This window comes from Chamaea fasciata, unplaced genomic scaffold (genome assembly GCF_029207755.1).
Source record: "Chamaea fasciata isolate MVZ Bird 193981 ecotype frontalis unplaced genomic scaffold, bChaFas1.0.hap1 SCAF_19, whole genome shotgun sequence".
Lineage (NCBI taxonomy): Eukaryota > Metazoa > Chordata > Aves > Passeriformes > Sylviidae > Chamaea > Chamaea fasciata.
The window spans coordinates 6,751,426-6,776,865 of record NW_027094104.1 but is presented as its reverse complement, the minus strand read 5'-3'; the positions used below and the strand labels follow the sequence as shown (position 1 = coordinate 6,776,865).

The 25,440-nt window shown below is 45.9% G+C and overlaps 1 protein-coding gene across 3 annotated transcripts in view; it reads right to left on the bottom strand.

Annotated features, from left to right (window-relative positions):
• The window catches only part of TMEM104 (transmembrane protein 104), a 44,778-nt gene that overhangs the window by 6,000 nt on the left and 13,338 nt on the right, over window positions 1–25,440 (bottom strand). For all 3 annotated transcript variants that reach the window (XM_066200383.1, XM_066200381.1, XM_066200382.1), the window contains exon 9: window positions 10,233–10,326. In XM_066200383.1, the coding sequence (XP_066056480.1) occupies window positions 10,233–10,326 (94 nt within the window). The remainder of the gene's footprint in view (window positions 1–10,232; window positions 10,327–25,440) is intronic.

Below are 25,440 nucleotides of genomic sequence, written 5' to 3'. Positions count from 1 at the left end.
ACTCCACCACCTCCCCAGGCAGACCATTCCAGTACTTTATTATTCTCTCAGTGAAAAACTTTTTCCTAATATCCAGCCTATATTTCCCTTGGCACAGCTTCAGACTGTGTCCTCTCGTTCTGTCAGTTGCTGCCTGGAGAAAGAGACAAACCCCCACTTGAGCACAGCCACCTTTCAGGGAGTTGTGGAGAGTGATAAGGTCACCCCTGAGTCTTCTTTTCTCCAGGCTGAACAACCCCAGCTCCCTCAGTCGTTCCTCACAGGGTTTGTGTTCCCAGCCCCTCACCATCCTCATTGCCTTCCTCTGGACACGCTCAAGTGTCTCAACATCCTTCCTAAAGTGAGGGGCCAGAACTGGACACAGCACTCAAGGAGTGGCCTCACCAGTGCTGAGTACAGGGGAAGAATGACCTCCCTGCTCCTGCTGGCCACCCTAGTCCTGATACAGACCAGGATGCCATTGGCCTTCTTGGCCACCACTCTGACACCATCTACCAACCCAGGAGGGCAGCTGTCCTGAGGACAAGCCATCTTCCCACTAAAGACTGAGGCAAAGAAAAGATCAACCACCTCTGCCTTCTCTTCATCTGTAGTTACTAAGTTCCCTCCCTCACCCAATAAAGAACAAAGGTTGGTCTTACCCTTCTTTTTACCATTAATATATTTGTTAAAACATTTTTTATTATCCTTTACAAAAGTTGCCAATTTAAGTTCAAACTGAGCTTTGGCTTCCCTAATTTTTTCCTACATGCCCTAGCAGCCCCCTTAAATACCTCCTGTGAGACCTGACCCTCCTTCCAAAGCATCTCCCACAGACTCTCCTCTGCCCCAACATGTGCTTTTCTGGCAGGGTACACTGGAAGAACAGAATTCTTGTCGATTCCCTAAATGATGGATGGTCTTTGGCTTAGGCAAATAGAATTAAATATTTGTTTTTCATTAAATATACATTTCAGAAATTTATTAAAATTACAAGGAGTGAGGATCCAATACTAAGATCCAAACTAGTTTTGCTTCCAACAAGGCAGGCTCTGCTTCCCCTGCCTGAGCACTGTTGCTCTGCAGAGGCAAGATCCTTGAGAGAAATGGTGCTGGGTAAACAGGAAACCTCCCCAGCGCAATTCCAGCCTCAGAGAGGACAACAAAAGCCCTGCCCCATGGTTGTTTTCTCTCAATCCCTGAGGCAGAAGAGTTTCTCACTCCTGGAGAGCTAAAACACTTGCCTGTCAATTTATCTCTCTCTTCGAGAGAAGGCAAGCCAAAAAATGAAACTCTGAAACCTAGATTTGGTTTGGATGATAAGTCAAAATGAAAAGAAGATGACAGGCTGATGGACAGGCAGCTTTGAGCAGAAAAGAGGCAGCACAGGATCCTCAGGCACACACAGAGTTCCCACTCACATCCCCTTCCCAGGACAGCGAGCTGAAGGCAGAGTCACACATCACTATTTCATGTCACCTACTGTTGTCACATCAGCTGTCCAACAGTGTTCCTTCACCACAAGGATCCTGGTAAAGTAAGACATGGATTCACAGAAAACCTCTTGATCTGTTCCTCTCCACAAAGAACAGAGGACACAAGCAACATGTTCCAGGGATGAAAGGCCTTCAGACCATAATCAACAGCACCCAGAGCCACAAAGCAAGGTTGACAGTGATGGCACTATGAATTGTTTTTGGTTCCATGAAAATTTTGCTTTAAGCCTTGTTTTATATAAATGCTTAAAAAGCAGTCAAGGGTTTTGCTTGTCCTGATATTTCCACAGTGTGAAACCCACTCCAAGCCCCCACACCACAGGCTTGGCAGTCAGCAAGGCACAGAGGCCACTTCTTGTCTCATCTTGTCTCCTCTAGATGTTCAAGCATCATTTTTAGTGAAGGATCTAAGTAAGTAAGCCTGAGGAAAAAAATAAAGAGGGGCTACGCCATAAAGGGAGACCTGTGATGAATCTCATCCCAATCATCCAACTGTCTCTCCTGCAGACTCTCTTTGCTCCCCTCACTATTTGAGGAACAAATATTCTTCTCAGATAAAGCAGACCTTGCAGTCAGCTACTGCTGCTTCTCCTGCTTGACTCAGGAGATTCAGAGATAAGGCAGTTCTGCTGTGGTTCTTGCAGGTGAAGTAAGGATGAATATGGATGAGCTGATGTGCAAAGTAGTACAGTTTGGGAAATAAGGGAGTCTGGGGATATTAAGAAATACATTTTTGTGCATTTTGATAGAAACATAACAGGGCTGCAGAGAAGCAGTGAAAGTAATTTAGCCATTCTGAGTTTAAGGATCATTTTACAGAGTCAGAGAAAACACCTCTCTAAATGAAAAATAGTGTTTGTATATGAGCTTCATCTCTGCAGAAAGGCTACTGCAGAAAAGAAAGTAAGTCCAAGCCTCAAACACATTTTTTCCCCTGTGATGGTAGGTTCCTGCAAGAACTGATGCTCAGAATGAGTTTCTGGTTTAACTCCCCATGCATCCCTGCAAGACATAGTACTTGAGAGATGTTCACATCTTCTCCAGCCCCGTCCCTACTCCCATTCCTACCTCTACAAGGAAAGCCTGGAGAGACCATCAGCACACCTGCCTGCCACCTCTTCCAGGGACCAGAGAGGCAGTTGTGTGCAGCCACCCCACGCCTGGCTGCTCCCCTACCCCCCAGCCATTTGTCTGAGCTGGTGCCGTGACACGTTTGTGGCAGGGCCATCCGTCACCGCTGCTGCCGGTGTGACAGAGCTTTCCTGTCCAAGCAGAGAATCAATATGCCAGGAAATAATGATAATGGATCACCCTATCCCAACACACGCCACTTGCTTCCCTTTTCATACATTAAGCAGCATGATGGATTCCAAGAGGAAGATGTTTTCAGGGGCTTCCTAAACTCAGTCTCTTTGGAAAGGGAAGATTTCTCCCCACCTCAATCCTGTATCAAGTCAGAACAGAGCAGGCCACTTTTAAACAGAGGAACAGATCTGATTTGGTTTAACATTAGGCAGCTCTTTCATAGATAGGGCATAAAAACAGGAGTATCTGCTCTGTACACACTGAATGCCCCAGTAACATGCAAAGACAGTCCTACCTTCTGCATCCCCACCTGACACTTGTGCTGTCTACTTCCCCGCTAATGTCTTTCTAGGATGTTGGTGCCCCTTCTCAGATCCAGCGGCCTCCTGCCTTCCAGCAGTGCTGTGGGCATGCTGAAGAGCCCACTGCAATTCTGGAACCACCAGGTATTCTGGATCCTGTGGCATTTGAAGTATTAAAGCACAGCTGGAGTCCAACATGCTGCCAGAACAAAGTATCTGAAATTAAGACATTGATTTTTAAATTTAAAACTCATTTAGCCAGTTTCTCTTGCAGAAGCTATATCCTGCCACTTGTTCATGACCTCCAGTTCTCCACAAACTCCAGAGCAGCAACTGATTAACTTCTCCAACCTTTAGAGGGGGTTTCTATAGGAATTGACAGTAAAGAGGTAACATGAAAACCAGGTTTGCTCCATTAGATGTGGGAGCTGGAGTAGTTAAGGATCGGATTTGACAATGACAGAGCCTAAAACACCATCTCTAGGAAGATGAAGGATTTATGAGTGCAGAGACTGTGTGGAAGCAAGATGGATATGTTCATAGAAGACAGCAATTCTCTGGAGAGATACATCAGAAGGAAAAGAGGAGGGAAATTACTTCCCAGAAGAAAGGTATGAGCAAAAGTTGTGGAACATCACTGTGGCTCCTTCCTCTAATGGAGAGCAGGGACTTCGCCTGCCCCAAAGCCTGAGGCAGGGGTCCACATGGCAGGGGACTGTTGCTCGTACACAGAAGTGTGAGACAGCTTACCACGAAGGCAAGAAAAAGCCTCTCAAGCACCTCCACTCCCCCAGGCCTGGCTTGCTCCTGCTGCAGCCAACTCAGGCACTGCTGCCTTCGGCTAGGTGGAGCCCCTTTTCTTCACAAACGGAAATTCCATTTAAAAAGTACTAACAGGACTTTTTGACAGCCAAAAGCCAAACGTTCAGTGGAGCTTCCCTGCTCTAAGGGCATACCTCCCTGCTTTTCTTCATAAGGCTTGCAATACCATAACCCAAGATTTTCAAGTAGCTTCCCCATTTGTGATAACAATGCCTGCAATGAAGCCAGCACAGCTGCCCCATCTCAGCCCACATCAGCTGGTCCTACAGACATCTGCACACCAGCAACAGTGCACAGGAGAAAAATGGCCCTGCACTTGGGCATTTATCCAGATGCTTTTTCTCAACATATGAGAAGGAAAGAGCAGCCAGCAAGGCTTGTTTGCTTCTGGTGGAAAATTACCTGTGTAGTTTATGGTCCTCTCTCGGCTGGTCACCTTTGGCAGTAGAACTACAGAACCTCTGCAACCAGGACTCTGCTGCTGGCTTGGCCTATTAGCTCTGACAGTCACTTCTCTGTCCATGTCAGAATTTACTCTTCTGAGAGAAGGAAATAATACACACTTTGGTGTCACTGTGAGCCCAAACTATGGCTGTGCATGCTTTGGAAAGCACTGTCTGCAGAGCACCCATGTCCCATGAAATCCAGGTCCTCTGTAAACTCAGCCATATCTTGCCCATCCTGCCTTGGGCTCTACACAGCAAAGTTTTTTATCATCTTGTTCCACCAACAAACACTGAACAGAAAGCAGCTTTTCATGCCACAGCCCCACTCTAAAAACCTGTGTGGGCATCATCATCAAGACCCTTTTGCAGGGTTGAATGTGCCCTTACATTTCCAGCTCCCCTTCTTCAGCTCTCAGACCCATCAGTGTCTCCTGCTGCCTGACTAAAGTGCTCTTTTCAGGAGCATCAGCTCCTCAGGCAGGATCTGAATGGTCAAATCACTCTCCATCTGTGTCTGAAGCTCACAAGGCTCTTTCTCTCATACAGGCACTGCTTCACCCCACTGCCCCCCACAAACAGCACTGAAATGAGCTCCTCAGCTAACAATTCCAAAAGCAGGCATGACAGAAGCACAGCATTTTAACTAACTCTTCATAAATATATTCACCTCTCTTAGTGAATTATTTACCCTGGGCTCTGGCAGCAGCTTCATCTGCTCCAAAAGGGATATAAGAACATGAAGTAACTTTGTTGAAGCAGCTTGTCAGAATGAACATGCAACAGTGTCCTGATTTACAGTCCAATTCCCTCATCGTCCTGTACGCCCTGCAGTGTGAAAGGAGAGAGGCAGAGATCACAATGATCCCTCCTTAAGCTATTTGCAGAAAGCACCATTTCTGATGTGAAAAGAGGCCACCCACCTTGAGAACTGTGGGCACTAGCAGACTAATTTCTCAGCAGGAGACTGTAAATTCAGGACTTCAGATAACTGTCACCCCCTCCTAAATCAGCCTCCTCTGTAATTCTCAGCCTCAGCCCTTGAAGGGATGTAGCACAGTGACTCCAAGTTCCTGCACCGAGTCAACTCCAGCTTAGTTCTGCTGCTGAGGATGGCAGAGACAGTTACCTGAGAGTGCTCACAAGGTGAGAGGGTCTGAGACCAGTTCTCTGCACAGCAGTGCTGTAAACAGCAGGGCTCTGGTGAAAAGAGCAGAACTACCAGACAAACCACCAGATACAGAAAGTCAGCCCCAATAGCATGCTCTGGACAGCCCTTTCCTAGTTTCTGCCCCAGAAACCTTCTACCAAGTATCCGGGGACGGGAGGGGATGCAATGGGGAAAAGAAGGGTTTAACACAGACTTCCCAGAAATAAATTCTTGGCTGCTTTCCGTCCATCTTATTGGCCAGGGGAAAGAGCTGGGGTAGAGATTTTCTTCCTGAGCATGTAATTGTGAGATCATTGTTTGGGCAGGGTTGGGAAGGCTCTGTCTCAAGGGCTGCATTTACTTGAATAGATGTGGTGTGATCCAACATGGAGAGAGAACTGAGCCTGCTCAACCAAACCCAGAAGTTTATTACTCTATAAACTATCTCTTCATTAAAATACAATACTTTCTAATAACTACAATACAGCATCATGAGGAGCACACAGAGCACAGGCCCCACGTGGGAGCTGTCTGGGAACATTTGGCAGAGACAATTTAATAACAGCAGCAATAATCATGCTACCAATGTCTTTAGAGCCAGCAGTCCTCACCTATAGAGCTGGACATCTCAGGCTGCAATTAATCGGGTTAGCTGCTTAATACACAATAGCCCAATGTTTGCTGCTCAGCTCCACCAAGCTCTGTCCTTTTGTTATCTTTCCTAATCCATATCCTATCCCATGATGCTGCTAGACAGTTATTATCCAATAATAAAGAGGTAGAGCTGTGCCCCAGTGAGCTGTATCCCCTCTGCTGTGAGAGGTGCATGGGACTTGCCTGGCTCAGTCCCAGTTGGGCCGTGCCCTTCAGCAGCTCACCCCTAACAGTACCCACTTGATCAGGACTGAAGGAATCCTGGAATTCAGGATTGAAGCTGGAAAAAAACCCAGCTAGATAAGCAAGTCTCTTCAGAGAGCAATCCATAGCCACCATAGATTTAAACCCTCCAGGAAAAAAAAAAAAGTGTCTGAAATCCAAACAGCAGAATTGGAAATACCGATTTATTGATGACTTAGTTGGTTTAGCCTTCTGCAGGAAGCTCTGCTCCAATAACTGTGTAAAAGACCTGGAAAGAGGCTCCAAAACTGGTAAAGGAATTGACCCAATAACAGCTCTACACCTTCCTGAGGCTGAGGAGGAAGAGAGCTGAAAGGAAGGCAGGAATTACACTTTGGGAAAGGACCCTCCTCACCCTATAATCTGTACTCACATGGCCCCAGAGCTGGGTGAGCCAACAAGGTTCTAACCATGAATCAAAACAAGGCTTCACTGTAGGCACCATTGGCAGGATTTAAACCAAATGATTTTTCATGACTTGCCCTTTCTCCAGGGAGGCACAGCAGGCAGGCTCCCTGTTGCATCCCTTAGAGTGCCTCTGCTCCATCTCCCAAGGCAGCTTAGGCACCTGCAAAAGGCTGACACAGCAGTCTGAGGAGCTTCTGCATTGGGAAAGGGATGAGAACTTGGGCAGGCAAAGCCTTACTCATCTGCCAGCCCCTGGAGAACAGAGATCTCTATGCAAGGATAAGGCCAGCAGTTCAAGCACCAACTGCTGCACTGAATTTAACCATTGGCACTCGCCAATGCCAAGTGACAATCAGTTCTGCAGCCAAGTGTGTAAGCTGATACTCTTCAGAAGACTGGCAACAGCTCGATTCCTCTGGAAGCCCTCTCTGCCACCAGCCCCACTCCACCTGGAGACACAGATCCACCCTCTGTGCTCCTATCAGTCCTGGCAGGGAAGTGCCTTGCCATGCCAACCTTCTTTCCAGATGAGCTGTCCATGATCAACAGGCCCAGACAAGGAGAGCCATCTGTCTGGGCTCTCTAGCAGCACACTTGAGGCTTCCAAGCTCCTGCTTCAACTTTCTCCTCTTAGAGGCTTCAGAGGTGCCTGTCCTGGCTTAGTCCCTTATCCTGGGAGGATGCCAGATAATGGGCTGATCACTGGAACATTTCCACATTCTTTGAACTGGCCCATTTTTAATTTCCAGCTCAGATCGCAGTGTTTAAGCCTATTTTTCAGGGAGAGAATGAATTTTTTTTTTTTAACTGTGAGGTGTGGAATGAGACTGCTGTAGGCTTTGATAGCCGATGTGGTCCTTGTCATGAGCACAAGGCTCTGGAAGAGGCTGGTGACATTTGATTATCACTTAGATCAGGAGAAAGAGGGAAAGCGACTTTCAAAGGCAAGGCTGACACTGTTACAAATACCAGCAGAAATGACCTTCACACACAGCTAGCTCTCTCTGCTGCCAAGAACCATCCTCTCAGCTGCTATCATCTGAATCACCAGTACACCTGGGGCAGTGCTGCTTTACATCAGCCTCTTCTGCTCTGAAATCCAGGGACTTTCCACTGCGCTGGGGAGAAGGGTGTGTGGTGGGCCCTGTGGGAAGCACATTGCAAAGTCTGTACTGACCTCCCAGCTCAGGGAGGCTTGATTTTTTCAAATCATTATGCAAAGCATGGGTCAGATTCCCATCCACACCAAACCAATGAGCACAGGTAAGCTGAATAAACCACTGTCCACATGGGAAGGTTTTATTTCCCCCACACATTAAGTAGGTGGGAAGCTGCAGTGTTGCTGTGCTGCTCAGAGTGGTTTGAAGAACCACCCTCAGCACCACATGGCTAAAACCAACCCAAGGAAAGTGAAAGAAAGGCACAGTTTATACCAGGACAAAGAGTTCACATCTGGCCATTGGCATGCAGACAGCAAGAGTTCAGAAGACCACAAAACACTACCCAAGATCATTCTTTAGGATCTAAGTTCTCTAAACACCAATCTGTGTTTAACTCACAGCCCTGCTTTTGGAGGAGGGGACAGCAGTGGTGTGAGGACATGGGAGAAGCCAGCTTGACAAATCTCAGCAGTGTAGGATTGATCCTTACCCCGAGATCTGCAGCAAGAGCTTTTCTCTGCTCCCTGCATCACATGGCTTTTTGATAAATTGTCTTTCCCAATAAATCTATCCCTCATTGTACACATACGGAATCTATTCTTCTAAGTAGCCACTGAGGTGCTGTCAGGGTCATTAACTATCATTATCTGGGGCAGCTGTTCCCCAGTGTGCTGACGCAGGAATCAATCAGGCTAAAGCATGAATTTCCCCTACACTTCTCCAAACACTGCCTTTATCCCTCTCTATCAAGCCATGAAAGAGAGGAACACTTCTGCCACCACGCCAAGATTTAGCAATCCTCATAATGGAAGGAGCTGGCTAAAGGGAAACCAATGGCAGATGAGGCAGGCATCAGACTGTCACAGAGACAGGATGAGGTCTGACTGATGTCTTTACCAGGAAAGAGGAGGCAGGGTGATTGGAATCAGGCCAGTCAGCTGAGCAGAGATCACTCTTATAAAGAAGAAAAAAAAAAAAAACAAAACAAAACCCATGCAAAACTTCCTCATTTCCTTTAGTACCCCTTAATGAGATAACCTCTTTCTCTGAAGAATAGGGGGCTTTCAAACCTTTCATGTGCTCAGACAACAAAGGAGAAAAACAGGCATTCAGGATTTTCACAGCATCCAAAGTCAGGATTTATTAACTCAAACTGTTCAACATCTGAGACTTGAGAGCTTAAAATCCAACTTAATTTTCCTGTGTGTCAACTGCTTAACCCCATCTCAGGAATTCTCTAGAACAGAAGATCTCTATTCCTCTGCAGGGACTGCCAGCCACCTCCAAACAGGATGAATTCACAGAGAAGTGACAATACCCAGCTGCAGTCTGGTCAAGAGTATGTGTGTAATGGGAAATAGTTAGAGAAGCAGCTTTTCCTCTTATTCCAGTGATAGGTACAAACTGAGCTAATTTTGTGTCTGAATGGTCTGGATTCACATACCAGGAGACTGTTAACCTGCAGAAATGCTGGTCATTAACCTGCAGAAATGCTCTTTATTAGCCCTGAGTATCAGTCACTCTGTCTAGGTGACATAAAAATAGACAAACCTGAACATAAACCTCCACAACCCACATACACCTCTCAGCCTTTAAGGGCATGTACACACACAAGCCAGACATGAGGCAGCTGCATCTTTGAATGACAAAGGCATTAGGAAAAAAAAAAAAGATTGTATCTTACTTCCCCTAAGGGAATGAATGATCTGTCTTCCTAGAAGTTCTTGGCAATATTTTGGAAAGAACTCATGGGAGCAGGACTTCTCAAGGACAACACACATTAGTTTGGGGGTTTCCAATGCAGCACATCCTATCATAAAGGAAGACCGAGGAAAATAAATGCAAGCAGATGATAAAACTAAGGGTGGAAATTCTGACAGAAATGCCTTTTTTTCTCAGATCAAAACAAAGACTGTCCAAAGTCTGTTGTGCAAATGCTGTGAGAATGAGAAACTTCCAGCTGGTGGGTGTCACAGCCAGCACCCAGACAGAAGACTCTGCCAAACCTCTTCTGCCCCTCACACAAACCAGACTAAAACTTCATTTACCAGCCATGTCTGAGAACAATTTGTTTTGTTTAAATCAGAAATTTTATCCTAGACTAAAACCTTTCTCCTCAAAAAATTTATTAGGCCTGCACAATTGTCCTCAAAGAGGTTGTTTTGACAAGTACTTGCTTCCAAAAAAGATCTTGCCAGAGAGAAGCATCAGTGGCGTGACTCAGGTTCCATCAACGGTAAAGAGGTGGCTGAGCCTCTGCCAAGACTCACCTATCCATCTCATGAGGGACGTCATGATTTGAAGATACTTGGTCTTTTGCACATTGAAGAAGGTGAAAGGACCCAGGAGGAGCGTGAATGCTGCCTGGAAGGACAACAAAATCACATGTTAGATTAAAAACCAGAAATTCTGCCAGCAAGATGAATTTATCAGAAGAACAAAGCTTGCATTGAAAGTTCACCTCTAGACATGTCCATTTGTCATGAAGCTTTCTTTGTTGCTTAATTTTACAGCTAAGTTGGCTGAGACACGGGGTCAAGTAAGCTGTTGGGTATCAGAGAACATGCCTCGGGCAGAAGTAGAGCCCCAGGATCCTTTTGGCTCTCAGCTGTTTGCTATCACTGCTACAGCACTCCTTTACTGACACATTTCAGTAAAAGCTCTCAGTGCAGCCTTACGGAACATTAAATATTAAACTGTGGCCTCTTTGCCCAAGTACATGCTCAGTTTAGGTATGAATAGCAATAGCCCTCACCAGTCTGCTTCCATTAACATTGATGGGGTGGCTTTGGGGTATCCCAGGCTCAACAGCAATGGAGCCAGGTCTGCCTGGGAGCTTTTTTTCCCCCATGCTTTAAGTTGCCTGTGTAAAACATAGAGGGTTTTCTATACATGTAAAAACAGATAGTGGGAAGCTACAGTATAACAGCTCTTGGAAGCTGAAAACCTCTGCAAAGTGAGGAAAAAATTCATCAAAGATATACTCATAAGAGAGAACTCAATTCAGTGTGGAAAGTAAAGGTTCTTCAATGAAGAACGTCCTCATTGCCCTCTTGGATATCTTAAGAGACCAGTGTTTCACAGAATCACAGACTGGTTTGGGTTGGAAGGGACCTTGAAGACAATCTCATTCCAGCTCCCTGCCATGGGGAGAGACCTTCCTCTAGACCAGGTTGCTCAAAGCCCTGTCCAATCTGGCCTTGAACACTTCCAGGGATGGGGCAAATTAAATTGGCGTACACTGCAGCACCAGTCTGTTGCTTCTCTTCCAGATGGGCTGCAAAATACATCCAACAAAGACCCATGCTAGGAATCTGGATTATACAGCTTCCCATGAGACTTTCTTCTAGAACCTCCTAGAGCACACAAGGCAACTATGTTATCAGCCCATGCCCAGAGGTGACATGTCCTGCGCAGCACTGTCACCTCTGCTTGGGCACTAAGCAGCACTCGAGCCTTACCTATCCCAGAGAGAACAGAAAAGGCTTCACTGCAAAAAGAAACAGACCCTGGCTGCAGTCTGAACATAGGTTGAGAGAAGCTACTTGGGAGAGGGAGACAAAATGGGTGTTAAGAGAAGAGAACCCTGCCTGTCCTCCACGGGATGGCACTAGCTAGCGATACACCAACAGGTCAAAACACTGTGGACCTGTAAGCAGGCAGTGCTTAGAAAGCCACAGCACACACAGCATAGGTTTGTAGAGCATCCCAAAGAGATTTTTAAAGACAAATATTCAACATTAATATTTACACATTGCTCTTTTCCATGACTTCTTAAAGGAGTTCAAGAGAAGGTGTCACCAGAAGCAAAGAACGGGGACTCAAAGGGGCAGGTCTGTCAAGCCTCAAGGTCTCTGTCAGCCCCAACAGAGTCAGGACAGAACAGAATCCAAGCTATTTTAAGACTAGCACAACCCCAAGAAACCTTTTTTGAGACAGTTTCAGAATATCTGCAAGGCAAATTGGAAATGCCTCACATCACAAGTATTCTCAGGTGACGAAAGCAAACCCAGAAGGGGAGCGGGGGAGAGAACCCTCGGTTTGACACGTTGCTTGGTGGGAATATATTCCAATCTGAGACCATTGCTTACACCAAGTCTTGCTTTTACTGCTCAGATGGAAAAAAAGGACAGGAAGCATGCAGAGAATTCAGATTTGTGAAGCAACTGATGGTTGTTGGAGGAAATGCTGAAATCACACAGAATACAATGCCACAGGCATAACTGGCAAAACTAACAGCCAAATCAGGTTTAACAGTTATGGGACTTGAGATTTTAACACAGAAGCAAACCGGTCAGTTATAAACCTTTTTTTTACTTTTCTCCCTCTTGTTCCTTTCTTCTAATTGGGACCTTAACTCCACTTTCCTGCCCACTAGGGACTGCCACTCCATCCTAGAGAAGTGCACAAACCCCAACAGACTATATAAACCTTTGACTAAAAAGTGATGTAGTGCACGGACCCAAGGCATACAAAAGCTGACACCATCTTACTGACAAGTATTCTTGAGTTTGTGACTAATCTCTTTCAACCTTCTCTCCCAACACTGCTCAACACAGCCTCCCTACAAATCAGTTTATAGCTCCTGCATCAGAGAGTGCTGAACAAAGAGAGACTGACTAAGGTTGTGATAATTAAGGAACAGGTATCTACTGCAAATGAGAATGCTCCAGAACCAATCAGCAAAACAGCCCCTCAAACCACAGCAAGGATTGACACAAAATCACCAAGCACCAAAGCAGCTGGGTCTGAAACCCAGATCTGCCTTACCCACTGAGGAAAGGAGATGTGTCAAGGTGGATTTGGGGCTCAGTTGCTGAAAAGCATCACAAAGCATCCTTAGGTTCTGGAAGAACCTGGATGTCCTTCACCTTTTGCAGTTATTCTCCAGTTCTCAGAAGACCTTAAACAACCAAATCCATTCAGCAAGGTTTTCAACTCTCCTCCTCTCTGGCCATTACTGCTTAACTCATGGGGGAGAGATAAAAGTCGTGCTTGAATGGTTGAATGTCCCCCCCCATCCTTTAGGATGATCAGTGTCTTCTGTTCTTAACGAGATCCTGGTCCAAAGGAGCCAAGCGAGAGGTTAATTCTAGTGCAATAGAAATTTATTACCTTTTTCACTTGACACCCATTAGTGATCCGAGATGAATATCCATGGATCAATACAAACAATGCTAAGGCCTGCAGTGAGATGAGGTTGCCTTGCTTTGCAGGGATTTGTGCCAACAACTTGTAGAAGAGAAGCCACAGAACACACAGGACTGCTTGGAAGGAGAAAGCCTGGGCAGAACTGGACATTAAACATCCAGATTAACATAATTTTGAAGTGAAACTCTGTACAGCTCACCAGGACTGAACACAGGGTAGGAGAAAGGGGCCAGTTTCTCACCAACAGCCACGACATGAGGACAACAACTCAGTCCCTGGATTAGAGCTAACCTCACCATCAACCATCACAAGAGTCCCAAGGCCAGGAACCCTATTTAAAAACATATCCCCAAAAGGATGAAAAGAAACCACAGTGCTTAGCAGGAGAATGTCTGCTTCCTCCACCCTCACTGTGCCAGACACCTCAATGCTCTTCCAACCCATTAAGTTAATTAGTTTCAAAACTTCTCCCTAAGGAAGAAGTAAGCCCAAATAAGCACCTCAGACATAATACCCAAACTTTCTACCTGATGTTTTCCAAGCTCTAGTCTCTCCCAGAGGGAAATAATTCACAAAGTACTTCATTACACATGTAATTCAAACAATCTAAAACCTACACAGAAAACTGTACCAGTCAGCCCTGTCAGAAGTCAAATATGCAGAGCCCTGGCACATGAAAAAAACCCTCCCAAGTTTTCCAGTTCACCTCTTGAGTCAGCTGAGGTATTTTCTAGGAGTTTATCATTCTCTTCCTAAGATTCAGCAAATAAACCCACCCAAGGCAGAATGGGCACAGTCTACTTTGATTAAGACTTTTCTGCTAGTGAAGTGGTTTATTAGAAACAAGCAGGCATAGGGGACTGATTCATTGCTAAACTGAAACAAGGTGAAGGAATGCTTCCTTCAGCTAAGGAGGAGAACTGAATCTATTAAATGCCGTCTAAATTCACAAGATAGCAGAGAGGAACCATTATAGTGCTTTTGCACAGGGTTGGCTATTAAGAGTGATTCCCTCATTTCCCTCCAAGCTCCTCCATTAAATGGGAAAGGCCAGGTAAATCACCAGGCTCACAGTGGATGGTATGTGGAATCCACACACAGCAAGTAAATGCAAAATTATTTTCTTTTTTTTTTCCTTCCTTTCTCATGCTGAAAAACAGCATGAAAATCCAGCACACTAACGACAAAAAAAGGATGGTGTTTTTGTTGCTTTTACTGACATTTTCCAGTCAAAAAATGAGAAACCAGTGAGGGTAGAAGAAAGAACAGCAGCTTGTCACCCTGAATTACACTCTTCCCTGCAGGCTAGTAGGAGCCACAAGCAGCACACCAGCCTGCTCAACCCCTGGGAGGGTCTTCAAATCCATTCCAAGCCAAGCCACAGCAACACAGGCACCAAGGTTTGGGATCTTCCCTGAGCTGGCAACTCAGCTGATACCACTTTCCCAGCCTCTGCACCTGTCAGCTCTCAGTATTTCAAAATGAAAAAGCAGGCTGGTCAACTCGAGTCTTCTTGCCACAGGGGGGACTAACTAGGTCTTACCGTTGCCTGGAATGTATTTATATATATATATATTTATATATTTCTAAAAGTATATTTTATTAAAGCTCTTATGTTAAAACTTGGTTACATAACCTTGTTTATTGGATTATCTGATAAAAGCAAGAGTAAGATCAAGCGTTAATAGGACATCTGGTTGGTTTTTATCAGCTTAGTTGCAGCCAAGAGGACCACCAAGAGAGCTCTCAACCACTAAGTGATGGCCAGCTAATGCCAGGGGTCTTTCAGACCATACAAACATGCTTTAAGCCAGTCAGAGGGCTGTTTGACCAAACGGGTTCTTTATTGACCTGAAGGGTCCATCTATCACTCTGAACCAGTACAGTTCAATAGCTTTCATCTGCTGCTCAGCATGTGGCTTTTACAGCAGCAGCCAATATTGCTCAGGAAGCACAATTAGCATCCAAAACATGGATGATTCATGTATTAGATACAGTAGTTACAGCATTATGGCTAGTGCCTGCATACATTTGCAAGAGGACCATCTGAAAAACCAGCCTCGTTCATAACTGTCATCAGGACTTGCTTGTTTTCATGCTACACAAACTCATCTGTAAGAACTGCATCTGTTTTCGGTGCTTGCCAAGCAGTGAATTAAAAACGGTAGCTATTGCTTCTTATTGATTCAGAGCCTTGAAACTTTCAAAAAGATTGGGTGGAAGCAAGGTATGTAACTGAGTAAAGTGAGACCATGATTGTTAAATGCAGCAAATGTGCCAGGGGCAGTGCAAAAAGTGCAAGAGTTTTTTGAATAAAATCATTTGTGCAGCACAGGGCTATTATACCAATGAGAAGTTACTTAGTTTACAGATAACAGAGCAATGACCCCCCAGTTTTAATGTGAAGATGAAGAAGAGGTGTTGTAGCGCTTACTCCTTAGATACCTACCTCCCTATGGGGCCCCCAGCCACCCTGCCTTTTCCTTTCCTCCTCCCTGCCTAAACTAAAATTCCCCTCCAAAACCATATCATTCCTTGGAGCTCTTGCTTCCCTTTGATAGAAGTGACATCTCAGACAAACTTCACTTTAGGATGGTATCAGCTCCATCTCTGTAGATACTGATGTTTAGATTTCACAGCTGTTGAGCAACAGTACCTCTGCCCCATGCGACAGCACAGCAAATAACCCTGCTCTAAAGAGGGGTAAGATAAGATCTCATTAAAAGGTCACTGGTTTAATAAAACAATCACTCTCCTTGGTACACTTGGACACTTCTGCAGGAAAGCCAAGGGTTCAGTGCTTGATACTGGATGGTAGGTACACAACATTCCCACAGCAAAGCCTGACACCAACAAGACACAGGCTCGACTGGACAAGCACTACCCAAAGGAAGCTTTGCTTGATTCCGTGCTCAGATGCAAGGAAAGTCTCCTTGAGCACGGCAGCAAAAAGCAGACATTTCTTACATACTGTCAGAAGTGGCAACTCTGACACCTGCTCTGCTTCTGCAAGACATCCCTGAGCTCAGAGCTATTTCACAACTCAGATGAGCACTAGAAGGGACAGATGAAACAATCCAACAAAACCAGACTGCGCAAGTACAGAGAGCAAACAAGATGTCAGGGAACTGGGATACTCTGTTCCCACCTCAGGTGCTTTTCACTAGAGCGTGTCACATGTAGGGAAAAAGAAGCCCAAAAAGCACAACTGGATTTACTGGCATGGGCACAGGTCAGAGGTTTTATTCCTGGTTGGAAGACTGAACCAGACCTTAAGTAATTCCTTAGGAACCGGTGTTCTATTCACGTCCTCAGGGAATTCTTAGGGATGACTTTGGAGAGAAATATTAAATGCATGGTGCTTTCCCCACTCTTGCTTGGAACTGCTAGATAAAGAAAACAGCTTCATGGCATTTCAGAGCTACCTGCAGCTCTCCCAGCACACAGCTGCAGCCTCTGCAAGCTCCTCTGCACCCACTTCAAGTTGTGGCTACTGCAGTGCTACCCCAAGGTGGGCTCCAGGGCTTTTCAGCTGAAACACCTTAAGGGAAAAGGTTCTTGAGTGTGGTGTCCCCTCTGCCATCTCTCGTCCCCTTCACTGGGGTGACAAGGCCACGTTTCTGTCCTACATGAGCTCATATCTCAAGGTACAGAGCCAGATGGCCTATCAGCAAGGGCGGCCATCCAAGCTTTCCTTGGTAAAGCTTTACCCCTTGCAGCGGACAGTACAAATATAAATACATGGAAAGAGTCTGATTGTTCAGGAAGAAGCTTTTTAGAGAGCTAAAAAAAAAAAAAAAAAAGCTGAAAATCCACAGCCTCTCAAGGCTGGAGGCAGGGCTGCAGCAGGGGCCGTGCTGATAGGCAGCAAGTTATCAGCAGACAAGCTGTTATGAAGCTCAGAGTTGGTTGAAAAGAGATAAACCAGCCACAGAACAAGGATTGCTCAAAGAAGTTGAGAGACAAGAGGGATTTTAACCTCCAGATCCCCTGCATATTCAGGAAGTCACAATGGACTTCCACAATCCACAAGGAATATTTATAGCTGAAGAAACAAGGGCAGTTGTGCTATGGGTACAGCAGGCAGCTGCCACAGCAGCTCCGGTAATTACCGTGCTGCTCTAGGGACACCTGGCAGAGCTTTATAATCATAACTCACACCAGGCATATTCCTGGCACTGAGGAGCCCTTACCCACCTTCTTCCCCAGTTCCTTCAGGCAGCGAGGAGGTATCCTCCAGGAATTAAGACCTCAGCTGCTGCCAGGCTGGTTTTTGCCAGCAAAGCAGTGGCCTTTCACCTACAGTACCCTTTAAGTTGGATGCTGCCTCCCACAGTTCCTGTGCCACAGTGATCCTAATGCCTCTTCCCAAATGGAAGATCTTCTGCAGGGGATGAAAAGAAGTGCTTGTATCCCCAAAGATACCAACTTCAATTGATCAGAATACTATCTAGAGATTTTCAAAGGCTCCAGCCCAGCACCAGCATTTGATTCTACCTGCCCACCCAGCAAAAAGGTGTAGTCATCCCAGCTCCTTAAGCTCTGATCTTGTTGGTCATCCAACACACCAAAAACTGGCTGTGAACTGGGCAGCCTCCACATACAGCTCTGGGAGGCCAAGGCAGAAGCAGCACACTGACAGCAAGGAAGTACTTGAGGGTGCTCCTCTCCTCTCCTCCTCCCTCATCCTTATCCTCTCCCTATCCTTACTCAGGGCCACAGCCTGTTACTGGAGCTGGTCAATCTCTGAGCACCAGGAACTTTCCACTTTGGAAAGAATGCCCCGAAATACCAGCTTTTTCTCCACTTAAATTGAAGGAATTCAGGCACAAAGTGTTCTCAGAAAGTCATTAGGTGCAAGGATTCTGTTCCTGGCATACCTGGGGTGTGCAGGATCACAGCCAGCGGCAAGCTTACACTCTGGGGTAAATACACTTCCATTATCATTTTTCACAACAAGAGAGAGATAGAGGCCAGCAATAACCCCGAGGTGACTGGCATCTAATTTTTCATCATTGGACTATTTATGGTACAGCCGTTTGCAGCATCTTGTAATCACTTTACCGCCTCCTTGACCCCTGGCTCCCCCTTATTCTGCATCTCCTAATTGCATCTGAACAAGCAGGAGGGAAGCAGCAAAGTGGATAGATGCAGGAGAGCTGAATGCTTGGGTTGTGATACTTGGAAGGACAGCAAAGGAGGTGCAGAGCCAAGTTTGGCTGTGCCCTCCCCCCCCCCCCAGCTTGCTCTGATCTCCCACAGCATATGAACATGGAGCTTTCCTCCTTTGTGACACTCAGTGACCTTGAGGAGTTGTTCTCTGCCTCCCCAATTCATTAGCATGGTATGAGAGATTAATGAGTTTCCTCCAAGAAAGTGCGAGGGCATCATCTTTATCAAAAATACTGCCCCAAATTCCTGCATATTTGTAGCCTCTCCTAGCAGGGCATTGGCAACTACAACAATATTTATATTGACTACAAAAGCCCCTGGGTTAGACAGCACAAAGCAAGGGAGATGTGGACCAGCGTGACACGGATGCACAGAGGGCCCTGCAAACATGTCAAGCTACAAGCTGCCAGGGTTAGGAGGTACTTGGGTTCAGCAAGGATGAATGTTCCTGACGGCCACTAAGCCCTTGTCTGCCACAACATCAGCAGTGCTTCTACCACTAAGCCGTATTTGTCCTCTTTACTTTTCTCCCCTACAAACTTCTCAGTTGAGTTTCACAGGATTCTCCGGCTGCCTGGAGGATGTAGCTTCAGGGGCAGCATCATCCTGCTCACTGTGTCATGCAGGAGTTGCCTGAAGGGAAGCAAAGTCCCTCACTTTGAAACTACTTAGCACAAAAGAAGAGTTAAAGCCTTGTTGCCCGGGGCTAGTGGGGTGTCTGTTCACTTCCAGCCTTCTTCCCTACACAGTGCACACCAAACAGGTGCAACAGGCTTGGGAGATCAGCTCTACCCCAGAGTATTATACGGACTTCAACTTACAAGATAAATCCCAGCTGCATTATTTGTATTTATAGTCCTGCTTACAGAAGCATGAGCTACGTGTGGGATTTGCTGATGTAGTCCAAAAATCCACATTTTTGGACAAGAGCGTCAGTGATCTCACTCAGACATACAGCACAATTTAGGATGGTGTTAAGTTGCAGACTTTTATTTAGGAGTAAAAAGATACATGGGTCTGTCCAGAGCTTTCCTCTACAGCTTCTGATAATGTTCATAGCAGCAGAACTGCACAGTTCCACAGCCCTGGTACTTTCTACCTGTATATTAAGGAATTAATGGTAATTTCAGGGGATGAGAGATCAAGACTGCTGTCTTACTTGATCAAAACACTGATGTGAATCAAGCAGGCAGCAAGGTCAGACCTCTGTTTAAAAACAAAGCTGGTGCTAAAGCACCGAACAGAATACTGGAAAATCTGCTGTTAAGAAAAAGGCTTATATTGCATTTCCCAGGGGATTTTTTAGCTGACTTAACAGGTCGTCTCCAACTCTGGCTCCTAGGATGCTGTCACAATCATTGCAAAAAGGTAACGTTGCACAGGGGAAATATATTTCTTATTTTCCACAAATGTTCTGAAAACCTAAGATTTGTGGCTCCGCTGGAACAGCCTAGTCCAAGAAAGGATTTTTAAACGGCCCTTTTTAAACCTTTACCAGTCGGTGTAGGGAGCGGGTGATCACATGTATTAGTTCTGACACCTGCCCTATTCAGCAGAGATTGGTCTCCAGTATAAGGAAAGAACAGTGTCAGCTTTGGGTGCCTTGATGCCCAAGTGAGTTGACTCCAAAGAGACAGCTTTATTCAGGGAAAGCAGCAGCATGGCCTCACAGCCTTAGTAGGGTGGCTGTACTGTGCACAGGGCTGTGCTTTGAGCCCAACATCACCTCTGGTGAGCTCCCAACTGTAGAATGTGCAGAAAAGCAAACAGATCTATCTAAAGCCGCTGCTTCACCCAGTTTGTTTAGCTGGTTTGCTTCCAAGGTTAATGATCACCATCCAACACCACATAAGTCAAACCAAGCACTAAAGCATGTAGGACATTCTTCCTTGCGTAAGCCAAGGGTGATTGAGCTCACTGATGGCCTCTGCCCATTGTATCTCTGCCTTTCTTGCACCCTGCTTCTCTGAAGGGCTGGTAGCACCTGCAGCACACCTGGCCAAGCAGCACCACAACACCCTTCCCTTCCAGACAGTCCTGGTCAGCCTGCTGGAGGTGCCAGGGGGGCAGGATTGGTCCTTTAGAAAAGCTCAGCGTCCAAGTGACAAGTGCAACCCAAGCTCCACTTAGGAAAAACCCACTTCTCATTGTGAACAGACAGCTCTGTACAGAAAACACATTCCAGTCCCCTGCACTATTGATTTTCCAGTGAAAAGAGACAAGCTAATCCATTAATGTTAGTTGCTTCAAAGCGTGGTCTTGCAGTTGCTTCAGTCTGGTCCCAAAGGCTGACTCTCTCACCCAGTGTTTGCCTTCTGGCTGATATTTCTTTTACTCAAAATGCCATCAGTTACAAGGAAGCAAGAAAAATCACCCATCAGAACCTGCACTCCAGCTCTTAGGTCACTGGTACAACAAGTTTATATTTCACTTTCAAAACACTACACTCACCTGCCTCTCCTCCTGATGGCTCAGGAGTAATCTCTTTTTCACAAGGCCAGTTATTATCTGAAGATCCCTTTGCATTAGGAAACACAAGGAGTGTGGCAACCACCAGTAGAGCCAGTCTATCTGTCACAGGCATATGATGAGCAAGCAATTGAAAGGATTTATTGATGAGCCCACAGAAGAATAGACCAGGATGAAGGAGGCAGGATTTATGCCATATTAACAAGGCTGTGAGACAATTTCAACCTATTACTTGCACAATAAAGAGAGCTGAGACTTGCCTCCCCATCCCACATCCAGACACCATTAATTTTAGCAGAACTTGGCACCTATCCCTCTTCAACAACTCCAGACCAAAGCAACAACTTAACTGACTTTACTTTTTGCTACTCTGAGTAGAGGAGAGGCATGAGAAGACTCCAGTCAGCCTCTGAGACAGGGCTTTTAGCCAGGCAAAGCTGTATTTCAGGGGCACCTATAACAAATTGGCCTACTGATATTGATACTTAATGCAGTATTAACTCCTCTCATATCACAGCAATGCTTCAAAACTCAGGTGGCCTGTACACACAGAAATGGCACAATATTCTGGACTCTTGAAAAGCTTTTTCTTATTTTGAAGGCTTTCAGAACTGCCTTTATGCACAGAAGTGGCAACTGCCTTTTTTGTACATTTATTTCTATATCAGTATCATGGTAAACCACATCAAAGCATTTGTGGTAAGGAATATAATGCAATACTTTTGGCAAAAATAACCATGAATAACTTCTTGTAGGATATGCAGGGTGACAAGCTAACAGTGCCCCAGTCCTGCTGCATCCTTACTGCAGGCTGAAGTAACTTAGGACACAACAATGTTACAGTTTAAGCAATTAATTCGAACTAGATGACGATTTCACATCATCAGGATAAACTTCCATCAGCTTTCCTTCCTTTTTACTGGCTCACTCTGGGAGCCCAGGACAAGTGCCCCAAACCTTTTTGACTGATATGCTGTGAAATCAGCCTTCCCTGGTCCAGCTCCTGCCACTGAGGCAGCTTCCTTCCCCACCACAGGTTCTCAAGGTCTCTAGACATTGTAAGAATAAATATCCAGGAGACAGCAGCTGTGACCCATTTATTACCAAATGTTGCTGCAGGGCACAGCTGAGGAAGGCAGGGCAGAGGAAAAGCACTTGCTGCAAAGGGAATGGTGGAGAAAACCCAGGTGCCCTTGGAAGAAGCACTCTGCTTGCAGCAGTGCTCCAGCTCTGTTACTCCAGCTCCCTGTTGGCAACAGACAGGTTAGATCAAGCATGGATATTCAAGTACTGCCATGAGGGCTCGTCTCATATCACTGCTGGGTGGCAAAATATAAACCAAAAAAACCAAAAACAACAACAACAAAAAAATCTACAGAAGGCAACAATGGACTGAGAGGCCACAAGAGCATCGTTGTACCAAACAAGCTGATAAAACTGCCCCAGCGCAGGTAAACGCATTTGGAAAGATCTATTTTGACAATAAAAATCTGAGATACCTTTACCCAGAGCAGGGCACAGGCAGAGTCAGGAAGGAGGAATGCCGTGGAGGGAAGCAGAGCACGTACAGCAGGTACACAAAGCCCAGCACTCCAGCCCACGGCCGGGAAGGCAGCCCCGTGCCAAGGCCGATGGGATCCACATCAACACTTATCAGTTCAGCCTTTGCATTTGCCGATTAAGTTCTGCTGGTACTGAGCAATGGCACAACAGTACGTGTGTCCTCAGAGCACCCCCTCACCCCCCTGCACAGCCTCCCGCAGCTGCAGCCTGGCCCTGCTCTGGTCACCGATCAGAGTGTCGGGCCGGGGTGACATTGTCCCCTCCTGAAGAGGGACAGTAAGCGCCTGCGAGCCCGCTCATTTTATTCACTGCACAAGCACGTTTCCAACTGGGATAATCTCCATTAAACCATCTGCGCTCCCATCCTCGCCCGGCCTGCACCCGCTGGGCCGCCTGCGATACTGCAGCATCTGTGAACCGGCACAAGCGGATGCCGCGTCCCTTTCCCAATCAGCTAAAAAAACCAACGGAGACTCAGACAGAACAGATGCACCTGGTGGCTTTGACGTGCTACCGAGCCAGGCTACCAGGAGTATACCTGTGCCAGTGCCTCTTCTGAAAGGCACACGGCTCCCCTTGAGAATTTAAGCCACTGCCTTTCCATCATGGGAAGACACCATGCCCCAGATTGCCAGAAGAGGAGGGCTGAGAACAGAGTAGAGGTTTCAGCCTCAACGGCTGCCCTGATGCAGAACAGAAGCCTTGTTTGCCAGGTCATGAACACAGTTTGGATCAGACACTGAATGGCGGCTGATCCCCAGGATTTAATCTCTAATTTATCTCAGTATCTGCTTTCTAGAAACAGGGACTATCACATCACATTCCCACATGACTTGGACAGAAAGACAAGAAAGTGTTACGATGAAAGATCTGAAACTTAAATCTGCAGCCCCTTCCCCATGACCTCCCCAGCACAGTCCAGTGGAACCTACAGAGAGCATGATAAAGCAGCTGCACTGAAGTGTGAACTCAGCACTGAGAGAACGTGACTCTGTCCTCAGCACTGCCAGAGACAGCCAAGGGACTTGGGAGTCACTCCAGCTGTTGAGGACATGGCAGGGTGGTAACGGGTCTGAAGCAAAGATAGAAAGCCATCGATCTGCTTTAGCTGTGATCACTGCTTGCCTTAAACAAGGTCGCTGGGCTGCCCAACACACACCTTTCTTGGAAGAAAATTTGTCCTGCATGGTCTTGCCCTCACAGGAGTGAACAGCACAGCAAGATTCACCCTTCAAACCTCCCAGGTCGTTACGGTCCCAAAAAGGAGGCAAATATTAGCAGCAGGTGATGGGACAGGAGCAAAAGTCTATTAACATATTTCCTGCACTTGCCTTCACTTATTTGTTTTGCAAGTTTTTATTTTCCAAAGCAATTTATAAACAAGAAGCAAGACAACCATTTGTTCAGACAAAGGTTAATAGGGGCCCAGCAGTCTCTGAAGACTCTGCAGACACACTTAGGTGTGAAATCTTGGAGCAGCAATAAAGATGCTGCACAGACAAGCAAGTCTCAAGAGAAGAATTTAATCTAAATATTCTCATTATGTACATAGTTTTCAGCTTCCATTCACAGTAATCAGAGCAGAGACAGCTTCCAGAAGCCTTTTTAGACAATAAGGCATGAAAAAGGATTTTTACGTCAGTCATTATTCTTCTCTCCATCACCAGCTTGAAGAGTCAATGTTTGAAATGGTTTTTGTTGAAAAGAATACACAGTGTTGGGAGAGAAAAAGTTGACAGGAGGAAGGCAGCACGGGTCTTTGGCAGACTGGTGGGACTTGGCACAAAGCAGCTCCCATTGGCACCATTTGTCCAAAAAACCTCAAATAGATTATTCTCCTTCAAAATAGGTTTTCTGTAGGGTCATGCACAGAGTATGAAATATAACACTACTTCCAGAGAACTGCTCCTTCACTGGAATAGGCAAGAAGTTTCAGTAACATCCACACATCTTCCTCCTAAAAGTCACTTAAACCTAAATACAGTACTAAGATAAGGTGGGAAAACTAGAGGCAGCCATCTAGGACAAAAGGGCTGATCCAAAAACTCAGCTGCTTTCTTTTGGGATCGCAGTGTCCATCTGTCCCTTGCCACAGGGGAACTTGTTTGCAAAAAGAGACCTTGTTTGTCCACTGAAATGTGGAACCTGAATTATTCCATCAGGCAAGAATTCAAAATAGAATGTTAAGAAAACAGAATAGTTCTCTATGGGTATGATCCCCTGGGACCAAGAGAAGCTGTGCTCTTGATGCATCTCTCCCCTCCTCACTTCCATGTTGTATTTTCCCCTTCAGACAGGCAGGTTTCAGCTTTTCTGGCACGCTCAAAACTCTACTTCTATACACAAGAAGCTTGGACAAAATGTGTGAGATAATTACAATGGTTTACTGCTAAATTCTTTGCTTGAAGTCAAGTGGCTTCCTTGTCCTGCCCTCCCATCCCCAGATTTCTCTCAGGAAGTTTAAGAGCTCAACCAGTCACTAGTTGTCCACACTGCAAACAGGGCAGTGGGGAAAATATTAACCAGGACAGCAGGTGAAAAATTTATCCAGCACAGCCACTTCAGAGGCAGCCCAAACTCAAAGCCAGGGTCAGTACTGTTGTCTGAGTGTTTTATAAATTATTACCTCTCTTATCCCTCTCTAAAGAGGTCACCATCTTCTCTGGTTTCTGAGAATGAAATCACACAGGTCAAGCAGGGAGTGGGACCAGAAGAGCTGGAGGCAGAACAAGTCCCAGTTTACTCCCGTCCTCACCCAGTAAGAAGCATTAGAGACTTTGAACAGAAAAGCAGAACTTAGAGGTAATGCTGACACACAGAAGCATCCTGAAAATAGTGACTGGGAGAACTGACCCCCACTAGTAAACCACGACAGAGTGGTCTGCTCTCCCACAAACAACCCCACCCTCCATCTAAGAGGGCACAGAGAACAACACTGAAGCCTCATCCCAGTTAATGAGCAGGAAAGGATTAACCATAGCAAAGACTTTGCAGATATTTATTCTCCAAATCCACAAGACAAGCAGAGGGAAAAGCTCCTCTGAGAGTTATGTACACAGACTGCAAGGCTAATGCTTACAAAGTCTTAATTTTTTTAATTTTGCAAGTCCTAACAACAATTAT